Below are 22,765 nucleotides of genomic sequence, written 5' to 3'. Positions count from 1 at the left end.
ATCCATCATCTTGGTATACACCATAATCTTGGTATACAGCGCACACGAGACGACGACGAAAAAAATTGCCCGCAGCTTCCCTCGGGGGAACACTGAGGAGGATGCGGAGCATATAATTGGTTAACGGGGTGTTAAAGTGCGACTTACTTGGGTCGATGGCTAAATTGGTTAACGTGGTTGTAGGAGGGGGTGTTAAATGAGTGAACACGTACACACGTATGCGAAAGGGCGGCGCTGGCCGAAGGGACGTCGATCATTGTGTTTGTGGATTCGTTGGAATTCATTTCACCGCGACCTTGGACGTCGACGTGCCGTACAAACCAACCGACGAGCGGCAACTGAGCGAGCGAGCGCCGACCTTGAGTATATATACAGCGCGACGGCGCCTGCACTGTCAGCTGTTGAATGTTCTCGAAGCGCGACGGCGCATGCGCGTCCACTGGAGAATCAGGAGAATTGTAGATGTCGAACGCTTGCCGCTGCTTTTCTCAGTGACCGAACGGCTACTCTTAAGTTGGGGGAGCTGAAGTCAGAACGGTACGAATTAGGTTCACGTGGAACCCCTCAGGGGGCAGTCGTCTCCCCGCTTCTTTTCAATATTGGCATGACTCGCCTTGCTCGCGAACTGGACGAACTCGAGGGGTTGGAAAGTGCGCTCTACGCGGATGATATCACGGTGTGGGTCCGAGGCGGTGCCATAGGGCGCCTTGAGGACAGATTGCAGGAGGCGGTCAACACGGTTGAAAGAAACATCAGTCGTATGTCTTTAAAGCTTTCAAGTAGTAAATCTGAGCTATTAATATACAGGCCCACCAGACAAGGACGGCGACCTAAGGACTGGGTCCCCCCTGAGCAGGTGGATGTGACATTATTGACTGCTAGTGGGGCTAGAATTCCCAAGGTTAGCTGTATCAGGATATTAGGCATGCTCATTTCAGCGGATGGACGTAACACGGAAACTTTACGTAGATTAGAGCAACATACTGCGGCTACGCTTCGCCTCATTATTAGAGTTTCTAACAGGAAAGGAGGCATGAAGGAGGACAATCTTCTTCGCCTCTTTCATGCCTTCCTCATGAGTCACGTTCATTATGTTGCGTCTATGCATCACTGGCTCGCTGCAGAAAGGGAGAAGCTCAATGTACTGATCCGTAAAACTGTTAAAAGGGCACTCGGCCTTCCAATCCGAACTAGCACGGAGGGGCTGTTAGCATTAGGAATTCACAACACGTTGGATGAAATTATAGAGGCTCAACGCACGGCGCAGATCTCTCGCCTCTCGGTCACCCGGGCGGGTCGGGAGATTTTGGCACGTGCCGGAATTTCTACAATACTCCAGGAAGAGCGGATGACTTCTCTTGACTCCGCCGTTAGACAGGCACTCGTAGTTTATCCTATTCCTAGGAATATGCACCCTCAATTTAACGTCGCAAGGAGAAGGGCTAGAGCCAAGAAAATTTTGGAGCAGGTGCACTCGAAGTCGGGATCGTCGACCTTCACGGACGCTGCGCGTGCGGATAGGAATCGTTATGTGGCCGTTGCGGTCTCTGAGCGAGGTACAGTAATGTCGGCATGCTCTGTCAAGGCAACCTCCCCAGCAATAGCTGAACAGGTATCCATCGCACTAGGGCTTTTGGATTCATCCCGTGTTCAGATCTACTCTGATTCCCGTTCGGCGGTTAGAGCCTTTGCCTCTGGCAGGGTCTCCCCACCTGCTGCTAGAATTCTCAGAGGTAGGACCATCACTCCACACGAGATCATTTGGTTCCCGGCCCATATGGGCTCCACGATCAGCGGCATCACCAACTCCAACGAATTGGCCCACGCCCGGGCGCGAGGACTTGCCTTCCGCGCGGGGCTTCACGGCCCTGGCACGTTGGACCGCTCCGCCCCGCCCGGGGCCGATCCTCTGGATGGGGGTGCGGCTGATCGAGGGTCGCGGGACGTTCTAGCGACATTTAACGAAGTCACTTCACATTATCGTTTGAGTCGTAGGGTCTTTCCTCCACCCCATTCGCATCTTACCAGAGGACAAGAAGTCACGCTCAGACTACTACAGACAGGGGTTTACCCCTGCCCAGCTAATGTATCTATTTATATGGATATATCTCCTGACTGCCCGGACTGTGGGTGTGTGTGTACATTTGAGCACATGATGTGGGACTGCCCCCACATACCCAAGGAACTCAAGGCGCAAATCATCCCAAGACAAGGGTTTTATTCCGCCATCAAAAGTACGGATCGTCACCGTCAGCTTCGGGCAATCCAAGGGGCCCACGATGCCGCAGGCAGGTACTCCCTGCCTGTTCCAACGTGGGAGCGGCCCGCAGGGGCGTCGGGGTAAAACCCGACTCTCCTCCCTCGGTGTACAATAAAGTTATCTATCTATCTATAGATGTCGAACGCGGTGTGTAGAGGAGGAAGGGTGCACAGATGGTGGAGGAGTGAAGCGCGCGCGGTGTGTAGAGGAGGAAGGGATGCACAGATGGTGGAAGAAGGAGGAGGAAGCTTGCGGACGGCGCCGCACTACAAGCCTCGAGTATTAGATGCTCCGCATCTAAAAGAAACGCAGACAGGCGCTGACTCGCAACTAAAATTTATTTGAGAAGAAACAGCGTACGTATATATGTGCAGTACAACTTCACCGATAAATACAAAACATTCTAGACAGCAAAACATCCTAACACGCCGCAAGCAAGGAAAACAAATGAGGGACGCGAAATCGATATTCTGTTCCTAGTGGGTGACTTCAAACACTTTTAAGTGTAAGAAATATTTTTGAACTTGCTTTGCACCCACTACGTGGCCTTGAAGGAAGCAGTGGCGTATGTGCCTTGTATAGTGGGTGACCGGCTTTAAACGATGAAGCCATGTTAATCACATGTTCTTACGCCCGATCACAATGTACGCTTGTGCCACGCATTTATTACTGCCATGTTACATGTTACAATCTGAGGCATGTATAAAGGACGCGTGCGTTTGTGAAGCATGCAAGTTACTGTAAGCAGAGGAAGTTATTTTTACAGTATTTCAGAGAAGCAGCTGATCATGTGCGCAGTGTTGTTGAGACTTTCGACCCCGTTCCGGAGTGGCTTCCCGTTCTTGACGCTTGTGTGTGTTTGCCTGACTTCTGATGAAGTATGTTGTGTGTACTTTACTGGTGATGATTTCATGCAATAAAGAAAAACAATTTTCACTGTATTTCTGATAGAACACGCGCTTCCCACCTAAACAGCCCGGGTTCTATCCCCACTCTGAGCCGGATTTTTTTCCATTCTTTAATTTGCATATTTCTCGATTTTTCGGCCAGGCAAGGAAGATGATTTTTCAATCCCAACTAACGATGCCGACACTGGCACCTGAATTTCTGCGAAAAGAGCTGTTTAACGCTATGGCGTTAAAGCAGATACACATCGATATCAGCTTCTGCAGGTGTTGCGAAGAGCACCTGCCGTTTTTTTTTTCTTCGTTATCATCTCATGTTCGCTGTATATCAACTGAGAAGAACGCATACCAACTCGCTCAAGCTTCCATTCTTGTGCTGTACTCAGTTCACGCGAATGGGAAAATCGCAATTGGACCACGCGGGGACCGTGTACTTGATTCGTGAGCGATTCGTGAAGCGACGAAGCCCAAATCACAGTTGGGATGTTTGGGGAGCAGTGCCGAAATTTTCGCTTGTAGCGTGGAATTCTCCCCTTGTAGTGTGACTGCTGACCGTCCGAATCACGTCACGTGTTACGTGACTGATTCGTCGGCGACCACGTCCGCCGTGTGAATACAGCTTAAGCCGAGTGTGCTTCACATTTGGAACGCCAGCGCTTGCTTGCCCCTGAACACCAGCGTCGACGAAGGACTGATTCGTCCGTCCGAATGCGACAGTGTGAAACGCCAGCGTCGGGTGTTAGACACAAGCCTGTATACGGAAGAGAAAAGCGGAGGCGAAACGCCAGCGCAGGGATTTGGACGTACCGTGCTCAGAGCAGCAAAAAGTAGAATGACCGTAGGAAGGAGACCATACAACAGAACAGAGATAATCACAAAGAAGTGAATTAATAAGAAGAAAATAACAAAAATGACATCATTACTTAATCGAACTAAAATAACAGAAAACAGCAGTTGAACACAGCAAGGACAGAAGGAAAGCATGTGCTAATTAAAGCTCCGCAGTTCGTACAGCGTTCGCTTGTGAAGAAACGGGTTTATAATTTTCGTATCTTGTGCCTAGATGCAAATGCGCTGCCTGTGAAGCGCCGGACGCGCAGAGCGCCTGGAGTTGAAAGAGGAAGAGCACGCCGCCATTGAAGGTGCGGATGGACGTGTGACAATGTGGGGAGGAGGAATTGGCGGGCTTTGAGCGTCACGTCTCTCGCCTAGTCCAGCAATGACAGAGGCGCGCTGGGTTGATCTCACCTGACAGTTGCTTTGGATTTTAACTGCGCCCTGCATGTGCCCATTGCGTCTGCAACTTGAGAGGCGGCGTGCCTAGTGAGGACAGACAGATCAGCAAGAAAAAATTGCCCGCAGCTTCCTTCGGGGGAACACTGAGGAGGATGCGGAGCATATAATTGGTTAACGGGGTGTTAATGTGCGACTTACTTGGGTCGATGGCTAAATTGGTTAACGTGGTTGTGAAATGGGGTGTTAAATTGCGACTTACTTGGGTCGATGGCTAAATTGGTTAACGTGGTTGTAGGAGGTGGTGTTAAATGAGTGAACACGTACACACGTATGCGAAAGGGCGGCGCTGGTCGAAGGGACGTCGATCATTGTGTTTGTGGATTCGTTGGAATTCATTTCACCGCGACCTTGGACGTCGACGCGCCGTACAAACCAACCGACGAGCGGCAACTGAGCGAGCGAGCGCCGACCTTGAGTATATATACAGCGCGACGGCGCATGCACTGTCAGCTGTTGAATGTTCTCGAAGCGCGACGGCGCATGCGCGTCCACTGGAGAATCAGGAGAATTGTAGAATGTTCTCGAAGGGGAGAAGCGCGCGCGGCACAGATGGTGGGTGACGGTGCATGCGCGCGTCAGCTGTCGAATGTTCGAGAAGGGGGAGAAGCGCAACGGCGCATGCGCGCGCGTCAGCTGCCGATGTTCTCGAAGCGCGACGGCGCATGCGCGCGCGTCAGCTGCCGATGTTCTTGAAGCGTGACGGCGCATGCGCGCTACATTATACAGCTAGCGAATGTTCGTGAAGAGGAGAAGCGCACGCGGTGTGTAGAGGAGGAAGGATGCACAGATGGTGGAGGAGTGAAGCGCGCGCGGTGTGTAGAGGAGGAAGGGATGCACAGATGGTGGAAGAAGGAGGAGGAAGCTTGCGGACGGCGCCGCACTACAAGCCTCGAGTATTGGATGCTCCGCATCTAAAAGAGGCGGACGGCCGAGTGCAAGTCGACTGTCATTGGAAACGAGCTAAAAAAGACCAATGAAGACTAAACAAGGGAGCGAGCTGAACAAGGAGAAGAATGTTCTTGGCCGAATAATCGCAAAGCTTTCAGTCCGGACATTTATAAAAAAATTCTGAGCAATGCGCAAAAAGGGAATAGCTAGAACACACACACACACACACTAGCGGCAGGGTTGGCAAACTGAAATGTAACAATAATTCTGCTTCGTCGTATGACACACGTTAGCTGGTTCATTTTCACAATTTCTCACGGAAATTCATGAGCTTCAAAGTCAGGATGCACGATATAAGTTGACGCATCAACATCACCTTGCACTGACAAGACTGGGATTTGTGAGTGTACTAGATGACGTCATATTCATTTCGGGCACTTGAGCTGAAACACGTTATAGTACCTGTATAGGCAATGGGATTATCACTGAAAATTGTGATCACGCTGCATAATAGTTTAATCATGCGTCTAGTGCAAGCTGAAAAATGTAGAAAATCAAGCACACCATTTCGTGTTATGAAGCAAGTCGATGTGACTTGTTTTGCCATGTTGAGTAAAAATTTGAGCCATTTCTGTAGCTCGCATTTCTAAGATGCAATTTTGAAGCATTTCACGTTGCCCTTGAGAGAGACGCCCAGAAATATCGCTGTCTGATATGTCGTTTCCGAACAAAATGATTTCATGATAGGCTTGAAATTTCTGCAATCAGCGACGTGAAACCTCACAAATCAAAATCAAAGGAAAAACAGCTCCAATAATAGTACGAGGTACGTGCGTAGTGACACTATGCACTACACCTATACTGCCAACACTGCGTCACAGTGTAGTACACCATGATAAAGTCACGTAAAATCCACGCCAATCAACCATGACAGCTGCCCTTTCAATCTTTTACCTCACACTGCAAGCCCTAACAAGAACTAACACAACGTTGCAATCCGAATAATAATAATAATAATAATAATAATAATAATAATAATAATAATAATAATAATAATAATAATAATAATAATAATAATAATAATAATAATAATAATAATAATAATAATAATAATAATGAACGTGGCTTATTCCTCTGTCTAGGAATCGGTATAGCGAAAGAGAAACGCGTCTTCACAGAGGAGGTTGAACGGTTATTGTGCATGGTTTCGCCACAAGTGCAAAGGAAGGAATGCTACAGCAACGAATTTTGATGTCGGGCAAAAAACGGCAAGCAGCTCGAAACTTGCAGCGCGCACCTGAAGCGAAAAGCACGCAAGCACGAAATTAGCATACACGGGACGAGCGCGGCACTTAAAGCTTGCTGCAAGAACAGAAAGAAGGACGCACGAAACGGACGCAAATGTATAAACAGGACGAGAGCGAACTGTCACAACTCTTACTTCTCCGTGTGTGAGCCGCGCGCTCCTTCGTAAACGCGAGCGCGGCAGAGAGTGAAGTTACCTTAATGCTCTCTTTGACCACTGTAACTTCAATGTAAACTTTCGTTGGAAGCACAAGAAAGCGGTAAAACCACGAGATAAGCGCGCACGCATTGCAACGTGCGGGAGGACGGCCTTTAGAGCACGCCCACCATGCGCTTCTCGCGCCATCTTGCTACTGATGACGAAAACGCGTTGAAGTTGAGGATCTCTGAGGACTGCCAACGGTATATGGTGTATATAAATGGCTCACCGTTAGCAATCCGTATGACGCTTGTTTCGTGGTCTAGTGGTTTCACACCACGCGCTGCTGAGCGAGCGGTCCTATATTCGACGCCCGGCTATGAAACTTTTAAAGACGGTAGTCTTTCTTGGGGACCTTCAACCAAAAAAATTTGGTCTGTCTGTCTGTCTGTCTGTCTGTCTGTCTGTCTGTCTGTCTGTCTGTCAGTGTCTGTCAGTGTCTGTCTGTACATTCGTCTGTTTGTCCGTCCTAACGGTACCTCAAATGGTACCGAACGGCCGAACGGCTTTTTCTATTGAAATCTTTCAGTCTATACTGTATATACTTTATACCGTCATATCCGTGACGGAAATGCATCAGCGTGGCCGTGGTGAACCCCGGCATAGAACACTTTCGTGTTAAAAGGATCTGTGATGATGTCATTTAATATCACGTTACGGATACAATATTAAAGAAGCAGTGCCTCGTAATGATTTCTATGAACCTGCAAAGCATATTCGCCACATCAGCATTATACTGTCTCTTTTTTGTCTGTCTCCCATTTGTTTAAGAGGCCGTCTGAACCTCCTCCACTCCATAACAGCGTGTTAGTGTCTACGAGTAAACGAAAGTGAGCACGAAAATATCTTTCTGTATATTTCGACTAGCATCCTTAGAGAGAAATGTTACTGGAGTTCACGTTCGTTTCACGCGAAGCAAGGCACATATAAGCGCGAATCATGCATTCTTGTACAGGTTTTCTTCAACGACTGCGGAAATAGCTGCAATTGATGTTGCACTGAAATATGTACTAGAAGAATAAGAATCCAAGGTTGTCATACTTATATATTCTCGTGCTGCCCTTAGCAGATTGTTGAGAAAAGACTGCATTGGTCCAATTATATGCAACATTGTTAAATCTGCCAAAAAATCATTATTCATGGGGTGTCCCTAATTTGCCAGTGTTCGCATGTTGGTATTCCTGGAAATGAAGAAGCCGATCGCCTCGCTTCAAGAGGCCATGCTTCAACTTGTGCTCACAACGAGTGCGAATGCCAAGAAATTTCATGCCGGTTTGACAAAGCTCCTCTGCTGATTCACCGACATCTTCTAAATCAGCATTCCGATAAGCGTGTCGTAAGCGGATTGTTTCCTCCTGGCATTCGTGGTCGCGGACTGAGTCGCCGTGACAGAGCCCTGTTATACAAGCTAAGAGTTGGTTCTGTGTTAGTCAGCGAACGATTATACCATCAAGGACGTGCTGACAGTCCGATATGTGCGTCGTGTGGCTCCTGTGAGAAACTAAAACACGTCATTTTAGAGTGCCCTAAATTCGTTGCACAGCGAGCACTACTTCAAAAGGACTATGGAATGATTGGACATAAATGCACTACCCTTGACGATTGCTTGTTCCCAGGAGGATGTGCTTCTAGGCGCGACCAGGCTCAGCGCCCTTTTAACTTAACGAAAATGGTCTTGGCGTCACGTTTACCGACATTTTTCATCTGACTATTTTTTGCGTGTGCGTGTGTTTTTTTCCTTCTTTAAAACATTCCTCTTATCCCTCTTCCTTTCTTCCCTATTTCCTTTATGCCTCTCTTTCCCGAAGGAGCACGCAGGCATTGTACGCCTATAGGTGGCAGTTGTCAGCCTGTTGCCTCCATATTTCCTCTGTCTTCGTAATTTCGAGAACTCAAACCAAATAATAATAATAATAATAATAATAATAATAATAATAATAATAATAATAATAATAATAATAATAATAATAAAGAATAAGTAGCAAGGTTCATATACAAAGGCATCACCAAAATCAATCCTACAAACACTTAAAGTCAATCAACGGCCAACATATAGGCGTATTCCTCTGTAGATTTGAATGAAGCAAAAAAAGACCGACAACAAGAAAGACGAATTATGGATGCTTTTCTATCAAGCAAGAGGTCTAAGCTGAACTACTCTCTCTCGGAGCCCCACATACAACAGGGAGAGAATGGAAGAAAAAAAACGCCTTTCTGTTAGACACTAGCGAGCTTGAATAAATCTAGCTGCTAAAGCTGAGTTCAAATCTATCCACTACCTCTCATAAGCCAAGGGGGGTGGGGGATGTAAAGGCTATTTGAAGAAAACGTGTCTTAGTGTATTGTCGGCTAAATCGAAGATTATGCTGACCGAGACGTTCGGACAAAATTGGCAATTACCTTCTTATATGTAGATACGTACATGCGTGGACCCTGGTTCCAGCAGTCACTATCCTGCACATAGTGCTCCAAAAACAGTTTGCGTGCGTGCGCGCGCGCGCGTGTGTGTGTGTGTGTGTGTGTTGTCTGCCTGCGTGTGCACGTGCATTCTGTTGTGCGCGAAATACAAGAACGACCGTGTAGAAGGTTGTTAAAGAAACCCAGCTGGTGAAAAATATTCCGGAGTCCCCCATTGCAGCGCGCCTCTTAATCGCACGGTGATATTGGCTCGTAAAAGCACATTCACTATTGCGCATGTTTAGGCGCACGTGATAAGCATTCGGGTTTTAATGGATACATACGGCGCAATGCTGCACTCCCCAACACTTGTAGGCGTAGGCCAGCAGCAGATGTGTCGATCATTAAGTTGTATACAATCAGAAATCAGATTTATTGCAAGACAGCAGGGGCCACAGTGTCAGGGAGACTGATTTAATTAGCTTCTTTGCAGTCGGCATCCACCTGTGTACGTAAGATTTCTTACTTTAATTTAAAAAAAAAGGTCACATAACTTTTGTTTTTGCCGCGTTTTCGTTCTGATGAGGCGCTTGAGGCTTCTGTCTCAATATTCCGAACACGCTTTGCCCCAAGTTCAATATCATGGTAGTCATCGGGGACTGTTTCAAGGGAGCTAATTGCCTCTGACCCGAATTCGCCAGGCCGTTCTGAAGACGGGAGCCGATGCTTCAAGCTCAAAACCGAAGAACGGCGCCGGCAGCGAAGAACAAATTATAGAATTAACGTCTCGTGACCACGGCGGGCACGGCGATGTTTTCGACCTACAGCCTCGGGGGAACAACTCGGAAGAAACCACGCACGAAAGGCGGAGCTTGGATGCACGGAAAGTTACCATTCTCAGCGCCACATCCTCCCTTTTCTGACGGCGGTCACTTCTGAAGGACGTCGCCTTGGTGTCTTCAATACATTTGTTGTCAGAGGAGCTATTCGGGGTCAATGACTGTGAACTTCCAGAAAACAGTTGTTCTCTGATTTTTTTTTCTTACACACCGGAACCACGATCCGAAAAAGGAAACTACAAAGGCCGACTTCGATTTGATTGATATGTGGGGTTTAACGTCCCAAAACCACCATATGATTATGAGAGACGCCGCAGTGGAGGGCTCCGGAAATTTCGACAACCTGGGGCTCTTTAACGTGCCCACAAATCTGAGCACCGACAGGACTGCAGCATTTTCGCCTCCATCGAAAATGCAGCCGCCACAGCCGGGATCCCGATTCCGCAACCTGCGGGTCAGCAGCCGAGTGCCTTAGCCAATAGATCACTGCGGCGGAGCTGAGGGTCGACTTTCACTACCTGAAATTCTTCTACCTGAAACCTACAGTATTCGGGTGTTCTTGCATTTAGTTGCTATGGAATTGAGGCAGCCGTAGCCAGTATATATATATATATATATATATATATATATATATATATATATAGCGAGCGATGGCAAGTAAAGTGATAGGTGTAACCACAAGAGAGAGAGAGAGAAAGAAAGCAAACAAGAGATTGGAAGGGAGGGAAACATACGAAGAACAATATAAATACCAAAAGAAGAACAACAAAAAAACTGTAATCTACTGAAACAAATAAGGAGAGGTAGGAAGAAAGGAAATAGAAACAACGAAGGCTGCCTAGCTCCACCCTCTCTTCAGGTTTGACGTCACTAGTACGAATCTGTGTTAATCTTCGTTTAACTGAGAACTCTCATTTCATTTACTACTGCTCCGTACTGTTAGCCCCGCCACGGTGGTCTAGTGGCTAAGGTACTCGGCTGCTGACCCACAGGTCGCGGGATCAAATCCCGGCTGTGGCGGCTGCATTTCCGATGGAGGCGAAAATGATGTAGGCCCGTGTACTCAGATTTGGGTGTACGTTAAAGAACCCCTGGTGGTCAAAATTTCCGGAGCCCTCCACTACGGCGTCTCTCATAATCATATGGTTGTTTTGGGACGTTGAACCCCACAAATCAAATCAGTCCGTGCTGTTAATGTAAAGGGGCGAAACCGCTGGTGGGGATAAAGTGACACCAGACATCAGGAAGATATATGGTGGCGAGAGTGTGTTAGAAATACTGGCCACGAAGCGTTTCTTGACGAGGAGGGTACCACAATCTCAGAACAATGTCAACATCAACTTATTTCATAAGAAAGAGGACGTCGGACGTCAAAAATTTAAAATTCGCAGCCCGATCAGCTTACTGTTTGTTGTCCACTAGCTATTCACGAAAATAATAGCTGATAGAATTAAGACACCACTGAGTTCAATCAGCGAAAGGACCCAGCAGGATTTCGTATGGGCTTCTCAACAATAGACCATATTCATATTATCCATCAGGTGATAAAGAAACACGCAAAATACAACTGACCCCTTTACTCAACCTTCATAGATTGCGACACAGTATTTTATTCGGTCAAGAAATCAGCTGTCTTGTAGCACTACAGGATCAGGGAATTGACGAAGCCTATAATAAGCACACTGGAAGAAATATATGGTAGATTCAAAGCCACCATAGTCTTCCACAAAGAAAGATGGGTGTAGAGCAGCGAGACACAATCTCTCCAATGCTACATATTCACCGCGTTTTCACAGGATGCTTTCAGGCGATTTTCAAGATTTAAGGATAAGAGTCCCTAGAGAGTTTTTTAGTAACCTGTAATTCGCTGATGGTATTGCCTTGAAGAGTAACTCTGGAGACGAATTACAACTCATGATTAGTGAAATGGACACAGAAAGCAGAAAAGTGTGTTTAAAATGAATGTGCTTAAAACTAAAGCAATATGCAACGGTCTTGGCAGAAAACAGCGCTTTGCAATAGGTGGCGAGACACTAAAAGTGGTAAAGGAATATGTCTACTTAGGACAGGTTGTAACCGCGGAGCCAAACCATGAGATTTAAATAACTAGAAAAATAAGAATGGGGTGGATCACATTCGGCAAGCATTCACAAATCATGAATGAAAATCTGCACTAAGCCACAAGAGGAAGGTATATAACAGCTGCATCTTACCATTACTGACCTACGCAGCATAAACCTGGAGGCTTATAACGAGGGTTCAACTGAAATTGAATACGACGGAGCGAGCGAAGAAAGGAAAGTGATAGGTGTAACCTCAAGAGACAAGATAAGGGCAGATTGGATCAGGGAACAAACCGTATATATATATATATATATATATATATATATATATATATATATATATATATATATATATATATATATATATATATATATATATATATATTAATTGGCGGCCACGCGTTCAGTATTTGAGATTTTATTGACATGAACACCGGATATTTTTCTCGATAAAAGGAGTGGGCAGGGTCATAAAACGGAAGTCGCGAGCAAGGCCAAATACAGCAATAAACGAAATAGCGAAACGTAAATGGAGAAATTTTAATATTAAGACCGTGGTCAGTATACAAGATGAGCAATGCAGTTAATAAAGAACAAGCGATTTAGCTTGCCAGATCATGCTGGATATTGTAATTAGTGTTCTGGTTCTGTCAGTTAGTTGATTTTTTGTACGAAATGCAATAATCATAAGGAACTTTCTAACTGGGCGAGAAAACCTCGTATCATTTACTAGCACGGACCAGTCTTAAATATACGAAAAGTTAGATTCGTCAATTAAACAAAGGGAGAAAACGAAAATTGACCTTGCGTGACCATGAACTCCGCTACATTCCTGGCTGAAGTCATCGCTCCTCTCATATGAAGTCTTGCAATGCAATAATTCCACGAATCCGTTCGCTTGCTACGGCACTGTCTGAGAGCTGTGCGACCACGTCGGCATCAACGTGAAAGTGAATGACATTCATTTTTTATGAAGTTACATCTGCCGCAGTGGCATTCTCGAAACAGCTGCGTCGAGTTTGCCGCTAAACGCGAAGGCGCCATTCGTTGTGCATACACTGCAATAACTCAGCTGCATAAACGTAAAGCAGATTTTGCAACGTGATTTCCTGCGGAAATTCTGGCGGGAACTGTATCATGAGCTATAGCTTTGCGAAATATGCAATGTCTCACCTTGAACGAGGTTGAAGGCGCATACCCGTCAGTGGTTGTAGCACGAATGTGAAAGAACGTGAGTAAAATACAAAAGAACGAAAACTGGAAACGAAGAAGTTCCTGTACGTAATTATTCTTAATAGCAGTAGTTTTGATCATCTCTTGTGTTATTTCGTTTAATAATATCGCTTGCTTTTGAGTGAGAACGTTCCGCAATCTGTATTTGCTGCGCTCTAAGGGTAAAACAAATATGCTCGAAGGTTCTTTAGGACATTACTTACTGCCTTCGAATAAGGGACGCAGCTGAGCATTCTGGGGACCGTATGCAGTCAGAGGGGACATATATGGAACGACGCATCACCGAAAGGTACCTATTTTTGGCCCACAACTAGGAAAAGTTACCACTTTTCCGACCCTTTGCAAGAGTTCTACGACCGGTTGAGCACAATGAACGGCGACAACGGAAAATGTCACGATAATATCAGCCCGTTCAACTACTACGAGGGCTGAAAGTGAACTGGGCACTTGAAAAAAACCCCTTCGAGCGTGACGTATAGACTGGCCCGCATTTAGTAGACGGCGCTGGCCCTACAAATGCAACTCGATGCGGCCGTGTTCGTGCGACAAACTTATCTCCCAGTCGACAGCCTCGTTTTGAACGCCTTCGCTAACACAGAGCTCGCCAAGAAAACTTTGTCGACTTGTATACATTCTCAACACAACTCTCTCGGTTCGGGTCTGTCTGTCCAGCAGCGCCAGTGACCGTTCCCTTTCGCTAAGCCACGTCGGCAGCGTGGACTGCCGTTGAATAACGCAGCAAACAATACCCGCCACTTTCTCTCGAGGCGTCACCGGTGACGTCGCTGCGACACGTCGCAGCGTCGTGAAAGAGTTATCGGGGCTCACCTGTGCCGGCTTGCATGACGACAACGCGTGGAGGGAGCGGCGGCGTCTTCTGAGGCGGCGACGGCAGCAACGTCAACTTCTACGGGCAGGAGACTGACTCACTCGACGCGAGAGCGCGGTTCGCGTGGCTGCCTGCCTGCGGCATCGCAATCTGCCGCTGCTGCCACCGCCGCTGTCGGCCAAGCCCGGCGCTACGCACCGAACGCGACCTTGGAGCACCAGTATCCGCTTGCAACACGAGACTCCCCCCCGCCAGCAGGCAGGTTTCTTTCCCCACACGATCATCGCTTTCTTCTTCGAGACGAGAGCAGCTGCTAACTACAACCGGCGGTTGCTGTCCGCTCTAGAGTTCGTAAGGCGCCGAGAAAGAAAAGGCGCAACGTGAGAGCAGCGCGAGTGGCCTGTAATTTAATTGAGTCAAAGAAGCAATTAACCATGCGTCGTCACTTGAATATCTTCAATTATTCAATAACGTGTGTGGATTTCAATGCATAGAGCCTATGGGGAGTTTCACAACTGATTTGATTGAGTAATTCTGTGGTTCTTTACCAAGCACCCAAATCTGACACGGGCCTACAGCATTTTCGCCTACATTGAAATGCAGCCGCCGCAGCTGGGATGCGATCCCGCGACCGGCGCGTCAGCAGCCGAGTACCTTAGCCACTAGACCACCGCGGCGGGGCCCCAGCGTTAGCGTTGAGGACCGTGTTAGTTCATCAATAAACTTCACTGCTCGGCTTTTGCGTGCAGCTTTATCAGAATAGTTCAAAATAATCGGGAAGGTTCCCTGACATTGTGGCGCGGCATGTGCCGGGCAGTGTTTACACTTGTAAGAGCTGAGGTACAAAAATAGAAACATTTACAAAAGGAAGCTCGCGTCAAAACATACAAGTAAAGATAGTAGGTGAGGTTTTGATAGCATTCAGTTAAATGAATGTATAGGCCTAGGCAACCATTACTAGGGCCGGTGCACATGCCGTAACGCCTAACAGATTACGTTAGAGTATAATAGACGGATAGACGAAGTCGTCGACGTGGAGGAGGACCATATAGTATTACCAAAACCATCGCTAAAAAAAAACGAACACGGGACCAGACCTGGACAGGTGTAGTCGTGGAAGCTAAAGCTGGGCTAGTTGGTGGTTCATACCTGAATGTGGAAAGAGCGCAAATATACAGACGGAGGCACAGTATAAGCGCCTTGCTAGCTCTTCTTCCATCTGTGTCTTAATATTTGCGCTGTTTTTGCATCTAGGTATAGGGGACAGGCGCTAACGATGAAGAATTAACACGCGCGAACTTACATCCTCCCTCCTTACGGAGGAGCAAAAAAAATTGCCCGCAGCTTCCCTCGGGAGAACACTGAGGAGGATGCGGAGCATATAATTGTTTAACGGGGTGTTAAAGTGCGACTTACTTGGGTCGATGGCTAAATTGGTTAACGTGGTTGTAGGAGGGGGTGTTAAATGAGTGAACACGTACACACGTATGCGAAAGGGCGGCGCTGGTCGAAGGGACGTCGATCATTGTGTTTGTGGATTCGTTGGAATTCATTTCACCGCGACCTTGGACGTCGACGCGCCGTACAAACCAACCGACGAGCGGCAACTGAGCAAGCGAGCGCCGACCTTGAGTATATATACAGCACGACGGCGCATGCACTGTCAGCTGTCGAATGTTCTCGAAGCGCGACGCCACATGCGCGTCCACTGGAGAATCAGGAGAATTGTAGATGTCGAACGCGGTGTGTAGAGGAGGAAGGGTGCACAGATGGTGGAGGAGTGAAGCGCGCGCGGTGTGTAGAGGAGGAAGGGATGCACAGATGGTGGAAGAGTGGGCGACGGCGCATGCGCGCGCGTCAGCTGTCGAATGTTCGAGAAGCGGTGGGGACGGCGCGGACGGCGCACTACAAGGCGCGAGTATAAGATGCTTCCGCATCTAAAATGCTTACAAATTAATGAAGCAGGAATAGTACACGTTGACTTTTCAGTTCATTTTAATCAAGTATACGTCCCTAGTTAAAAATCCTGGGTCTAATACTATGCCATATTTCCTCTTCTTTTTTTTTTCATGTTGTTGCATGCGTACATTCTCAAAGCCCGAAGGTTATTTGTTTAGCCATACGTGTTACGCCAGAGAATGCCCACCGCCACGCTCAAAGCGAAAGATAGCTTTCCGCCAGGAATCACAGAGCGTGTACTCCGCCATGCGTGCAAACCTCGCTCTTGTACGCATCATTGAACACGACGGGCGACTCGCTTGACTGATCTTCGACGTATATACGAGCGGCTCGCATTCATTGTTAACTGCACGCGGGTGCTCGTGGGCAGATTTACCGAGTCCTGACACTGCCAAGAGGATGGAATGAAACCTACAGCCCGGCACACCATCCATGCTAAAATACTCAATTTATATAAGGGGCACTTCCTTAACTACCCCGCCGTCATTTGGAGCAACGTAACGAAAGACCGGAACACCTTCATACGGGACTGGATGCGGTTTTCGGATGTTTAACGTGTTTTTGTGGCAATCGGTACTTCACGAAAGTTGTGTTTTAATGTGTGGACAAGCGCCCAGCGAATTGTGTGTGAACGTCGCGATGAATGTTCAGAGTTGACATTTCGGTTTTGTGAACATCAAGGTATGACGTGTGAACGTTGATTTTGCGGGGTCAATTCTTTTGTAGTATGGCGATTATTAATTTGAATGTCCATTCATGTGTAGATTCGATACTATTTTATGGTTCTTGAAAACTTTGCGATGCGTACTATCATCTTTGAAAGAGGAGTAGCTGGAGCCACGTCTGCATTCGCAAAGAATAAATGGAAGCTCCGTCCACAGTGATTGCTGGATATTCAGTGAGTGTTTTTATAGGCACCCCATCCAAATGCATTTGCTAATTTGCATAATGACAGATATACTTCAAGTGCGTTTTCGGTAAACGGCTTTTCTACCCAGACACATCTTTGTGTAGCTGGTTTCATGATGATAGATGTGAACTTACCCGCGATTTCCAGCAAAGATTCCGGCATCACTGCTGGAGCAAACGTAATAATTTAAGTGGGGATGGCGAACTCTTAATTATTATGATGTGTAGCGATTACATTACTAGCCTTGAAAGTACTTATGGTTACAATAGAGACAGGCTAGCATCTCTCTCTTGTACAGATGAATGCCAGGAGCGCTGCAATTCTTAGGGCGGATCTTACACTTGATCTTAGGTTGTAACTAACTACGTGACTCAACATTACCTTAAAGACATTTGTTAAATAAAAAAAACTCCAGCCTCTGCCGCTCATGAGGGGGAAATATCCAAACTTGAAGGGGAAGGAAGGAAACAAACAGAAAGGGAGCAGGCGGGGAGGTTAACCATGCAAGAAGACTTCTTGGTTGGCTACCCTACGCTAGGGGATTAGGGAAGGGAAATAGAAAGATGAGAAAGATAGAGGAGGGAAGAGAAAGTACAAAAGATAGAGGAGGTAAGAGAAGGGGAAAAGAGAGAGAGGGGGAGCAGGAAAGGACACAGGAACAGTCGACCCACCGCGCAAGCCTGCCGACGTGTCTGCAACACGCGGTCATTGACGTAACAAAGGCAGGGAGCCTTTGTCTGCCGTGTGCTTCAACACAACTCGGCAACAACGCTTGACGGCATCCGCCCGTAACGACAACCGAGCCAAACGAAGTGCTCTCGTTTTACAACGCAGGTTTCACACGGGCACACTTGGAAGACCTCCCAGTGGACGGCCTTCGATACAGTGACGCTTTGTCGACTCATCCAACTTGTACCGTTGCTACGCGGCAGCTTTGAAAGGACATTTAGTCATTCAAGTGTCTCTTGCAAAAGTTGTGTAGCTCTGTGGATCTTTATTTTCGCCTTCGAGTCAACCAAAGTGAAATAATATTACATTCACTAAAAAAAGCGATAAATTCATTCTTATCTTTATTTAAATATTTTCGTAACTTGTTGATACATTGTTATGTACATACGTAGTTTTTCAATTATTGAGCGGCGAAAATCTGTCAGTGTTTGCACCACCCGACACGGCTGTGACATATCTCTGTCCGTTGTACGACATCCAGAGACAGTCACTGGCGTCCGTTTTTGCGCGCATCGGCAACAGCCAAATGTCTGTGGACACAACTCTGTCAAGTGCCCGAGAGGAGACATTGCAACAGAAGGCGACAAAAGCTCTGTTGAAATTCCTACGCGACGCGGACTTGAACAAGTGGCTGTAATTGCAAAGTCACACACCGCGAAAGACGAGACTGGACAATGACTGAGTGTGCGCGCGTGTGCTGCCGATCGAATGTGCTCTGTTTATCTCTCTTCCCTCTCTGCCCTCTATCTTTCATCTGCCCCATTCCCCTTCTATGCGCAGGGTAGCAAACCGGCTGCCTATAGGCTGGTTAACCTCCCTGCCGTTCTTTTCCTCCTATTTTCCTTCCTTCGACAACACAGGCCCGTCGCCTTTGTAGAGAGCATGCGTCTAGGTTCCTAATTTCAAAGGCACAAACTGCTCTAATAAATATTTATCATTACGTATATGTACAATTTTTAATCATTTTGGTGCGACTGCATTTTCTCCCTTAATTTTGTGTATCGAGCACACTGTTTAAAAGATGCCGCGATTTTGCAGTTTTCGCTTCGGTTGCTCATGACCATCGAGATGCTATGATAACCGCCCGGGTAGCAGCTCGAACTTGACCTTTGTGTCAACAAAGTTTAAGACCTTGCCAACGCCCGAGTAACACTGTTCATGTGAATATGCTTTAGAATACAATTTAGAGCACTTTAAGGGTGGCAGGCTGTCGTGTTTTGTAAGCGTCGCGTGGCGTTACGCCAGCAAAACCCCACATCATAGCCATATATGTGGCACACGCTCGCACCCGAACAGACGTCTTCTTCCTCTTGTTCCTCGATCATATTTATGATGATTATTAGGTGCGGAGAACATTACACACAACCACGCATAAAAATCGAAAAAGAGAAGCAACCGAGAAATAGAAAGACAGAGGAAGGAAAGAAACGGGAACAAAAGTATAGATAGGTAGAAATGAAGAGAGATAAGACAGAAAAGACTGGAAAGTACAAAAGAGAGAGGAGGAAAAAAAGACAAATTCGAAAGGAACAAAGAAGGCCCCGCACTTCCTTTAGGTTTTCCACCCCTAATGCAAAGCATGACTTCATTCTCTCATTATTGGAACGTAAAATTCAATCACACCCGGCAACAGCGGAAACAACCTTGTAAGGTTGTCAAAATTTGCTATTTACAATAGCTCCTTTCCTTAAGGCTGTTCTTTCTATCTCCAATATTGCGGGTAAGTGCAGAAGCTGCCTGCGTGTCTCGACAAAGACGCCTGCGTGAGCGGCGGCGGCCACCGACTGTTACGATGCGGTTGTCAAAGTGATTAACGACTGCAACATCACGTGCCTTACTTCCTCGAAGCCCCGCTGCGAACAACGAGCCGCGCAGAGGCGCCGTCCCTCAAGCGCTGTGTAAGTTACACAAACAGCCGCCAAGTATACACAAACAATCGTACGCGGCGCGCAAATGTAAACAGATGAGGCGCCCGCTGCGGCTTGAGAGAGACTCTTGATACTTCACGCAGTGGCTGGTAGGTGTCGACACTGTTCTCACCACGTGGTCGATTGATGTGTTGACGGGGGTGTGTGTTACATATAAAAAAAAGAAGTCTTGATGTCGGCTGTCGTGTTATTTAGAGCCCAGCAGAGAGGTTTGAGGAGCAAAATATGAATGCTTGCTGAAGTCTTTTCAGTTTCAAAAGAACTGGTATTTATAGTACGCCCATAATATCTTTCAGCGGAGAGGGTTTTCGTCTTGCTGTTTTTTCCATCACAGACCTAAAGCCCTCATTGTGAGCCGTAAAGAGCATGTGGAACTGTAAGAAAATGTCCGTGAAGTGGCACATGGGATCGTCCAATAAAGTCATGGGCTGAATGTATTTTTTTTTGTACATTATGGATGCGTCATGTTTACGCAGTTACACAATATGTTAACAATTGGCGTAGGTTATGCTGTTAAAACAAAGTAGGATCAGTAGTACAATAGACTACACTGCTTACAGACTGTCTCTGAGACCAGTTGCCCGCAGTAAGTGCAACAACGGTACCAAATTGCCTTTATTTTTTTAAGCATCTATTCTCTGTCATATTCTAGTCCTCTCATCCCCTTCGCCAGCACAGGGTAGCCAGCTGGTCTGAGGACTCTGTAATCTCTCTGTCCTTCCTTTCTTCCTCCTACAATATTTAAACTTAATCGACAGTCCTAAAAAATTTTACATATATACTCGAGGTCGGTAGCAACAACCATGATGTCTCCGCACTAATTCTCCGTAGTGTCGTATACTTTGGTTACGTTGTGAGGACTTCGGTATACTAGCGGCTTAACAATACAAGAGCGCCAATAATTAAACAAATGCACAAAAGCAGGAGCTGCGATCAGCGACAATGTAATACGTTCGCAGAAAAGCAGCTTGACGCATGAAGTTATGCCCCACCTCGTGAGACCCCCAATGGCACATTTGAAGCCGCTGTTTTTCAGCCATAGTTCAAAAATAATTATTGAAACTCCTTTGTTATGTCCAAATGATAACTTTCCAGCTTCCAGGGTTTAACATGTAGAGCCAGTTCTCAGAAAGCAACCCATGATTTTGTGCGGAATTAGCTGCCGTATAAAGCTTCTCATATGCTTCTCAAGTGAACTTAAAACGTGTTAAAACGTGTGAACGATTGTACATAATAATAATAATAATAATAATAATAATAATAATAATAATAATAATAATAATAATAATAATAATAATAATAATAATAATAATAATAATAATAATAATAATAATAATAATAATAATAATAATAATTATAATGCCGGAGTGCATTTGAGGGGAAGGGCGACTAAAACACTCATGTAGGTGCTACTTTTGGTCGGCTTTTCTGTAAAATATGCAATATCCTATTAAGTTTGGTTCATCTTTCGATCGGCCAAAAATTAAAGCATAAAACGATCAGAAGAATGGTTTCGAAGCAGGGGTGTAGCGAGAAATATTTTTTGGGTGAGTGGGCAATTATGGTTGGGGGGTGGTTGGGGGGGTGGCTATAGCCCCTGTTCCGCAGCAAGCAAGACGCATTATTATCTGCACCAAAGCCTAGAATTTCTTTTTAAACCAATGTGGCAGGCAGAGGATGGGAGCGTTTCTTGATGCAGCAATCTCATGTTAGAATAAACCGTGCACTAATCGAATAGATCAACTTAATAAAAACCTGACAATGGACTAAATGAAAGGCAGAAAATGGAATACATTATAATCTTGCTGCGATAAATACGTAAATATGGGTCATGTGCGAAAGCCGACGTTTCGACAAGTGGAATTGTCTTTTTCACGCAGTTGCACCAATAAAAGAAACAAGGCCCCTCAGCTGGAGCCTTGGAAAAGACAAGTTCGCTCAGTTGAAACCTTGAAAAAGACAAGGCCTCTCAGTTGGAGCCTTGAAAAAGACTAGTCCACTCAGTCGGAGCATTGAAGTAGAGAAATATTCTCAATTAGAGCCTTGAAAAAGACAAGAAACTCAGCTGGAGCCTTGGAAAAGACTAGTCCACCCATTTGGGGCCTTTAAGTAGAGAAATCCTCTCTATTGGAACCTTGAAAAAGACAAGGCCACTCTAGTGGAGCCTCAGAAAAGACAAGTTCACTCAGTTGGAACCTTCAAAAAGACAAGGCCTCTCAGCTGGAGCCTTGAAAAAGACAAGGCCTCTCAGTTTGAGCCTTGAAAAAGACTTGTCCACCCATTTGGAGCCTTTAAGTAGATAAACCTTTTCAATTGGAGCCTTGAAAAAAATAAAGGTCACTCAGGTGGAGCCTTGGAAAAAACAAGTCTACTCAGTTTCAGCAATGAAAGAGACAAGTGCACTCAGCTGGAGCCATGAAAAAGGCTAGTCTAATCAGTTGGAGCCTTCGAAAAGACAAGTCCACTCATTTGGAACCTTCAAAAAGACTAGTGAACACAGTTGGAACCTTGAAAAAGACAAAGCCACTCAGCTGCAGCCTGGAGAAGACAAGTCTACTCACTTAGAACCTTCAAAAAGACAAGTTCACTCAGATGTAGCCTTGAAAAGACTTGTCCACTCAGTTGCAGCACTGAAAAACACAAGTACACTGAGTTGGAACCTCAAACTAGACTAGTTCCCTCAGTTGTAGCATTAAAAAAAAAGACAAGTCCACTCGTCAAAACAGTGGCTACAGCAGAACACCCTTGTTTACAAATTCTGGAAATGAACCAGTTGGTTAAACGTGGTCAAAAGTCTTTACGCGATGTACAAAGAAAACTAGACGCTGCAAAGAAATGCACATACAGAAGTTCAAGAACACGTCACGCTAACGTGTTCTGTATATGTCTTACTTCGCAGTGTGCAGTCATCTTTGCACTTCGCGCTAGGAAATTTGATCCCGTCAACACGTGTTTTACTGCTCTGCTGTACCTGCAGTCCACAGTGATCGGCACTGCGGTCTCCGGAATCGCACGCTCTGTTGTC

The 22,765-nt window shown here is 46.2% G+C and overlaps 1 protein-coding gene across 2 annotated transcripts in view; it reads right to left on the bottom strand.

Moving 5' to 3' along the window:
- The window catches only part of Cbs (Cystathionine beta-synthase), a 52,723-nt gene extending 38,289 nt beyond the window's left edge, over nt 1-14,434 (bottom strand). The window contains exon 1 of one of the 2 annotated variants that reach the window (XM_075892482.1): nt 14,214-14,434. In XM_075892482.1, the coding sequence (XP_075748597.1) occupies nt 14,214-14,229 (16 nt within the window). In that variant the 5' untranslated portion in view covers nt 14,230-14,434. Of the gene's footprint in view, nt 1-12,955; nt 13,080-14,213 lie in introns of those variants that run through there. The other variant, XM_075892479.1, reaches the window with a different exon arrangement.
- Between the last annotated feature and the right edge of the window lie 8,331 nt (nt 14,435-22,765).

The sequence above is a fragment of the Rhipicephalus microplus genome, chromosome 4 (genome assembly GCF_043290135.1).
Source record: "Rhipicephalus microplus isolate Deutch F79 chromosome 4, USDA_Rmic, whole genome shotgun sequence".
NCBI lineage: Eukaryota > Metazoa > Arthropoda > Arachnida > Ixodida > Ixodidae > Rhipicephalus > Rhipicephalus microplus.
Note: the sequence above shows the minus strand (reverse complement) of the source record. Positions and strands in the feature narration are given on the sequence as shown.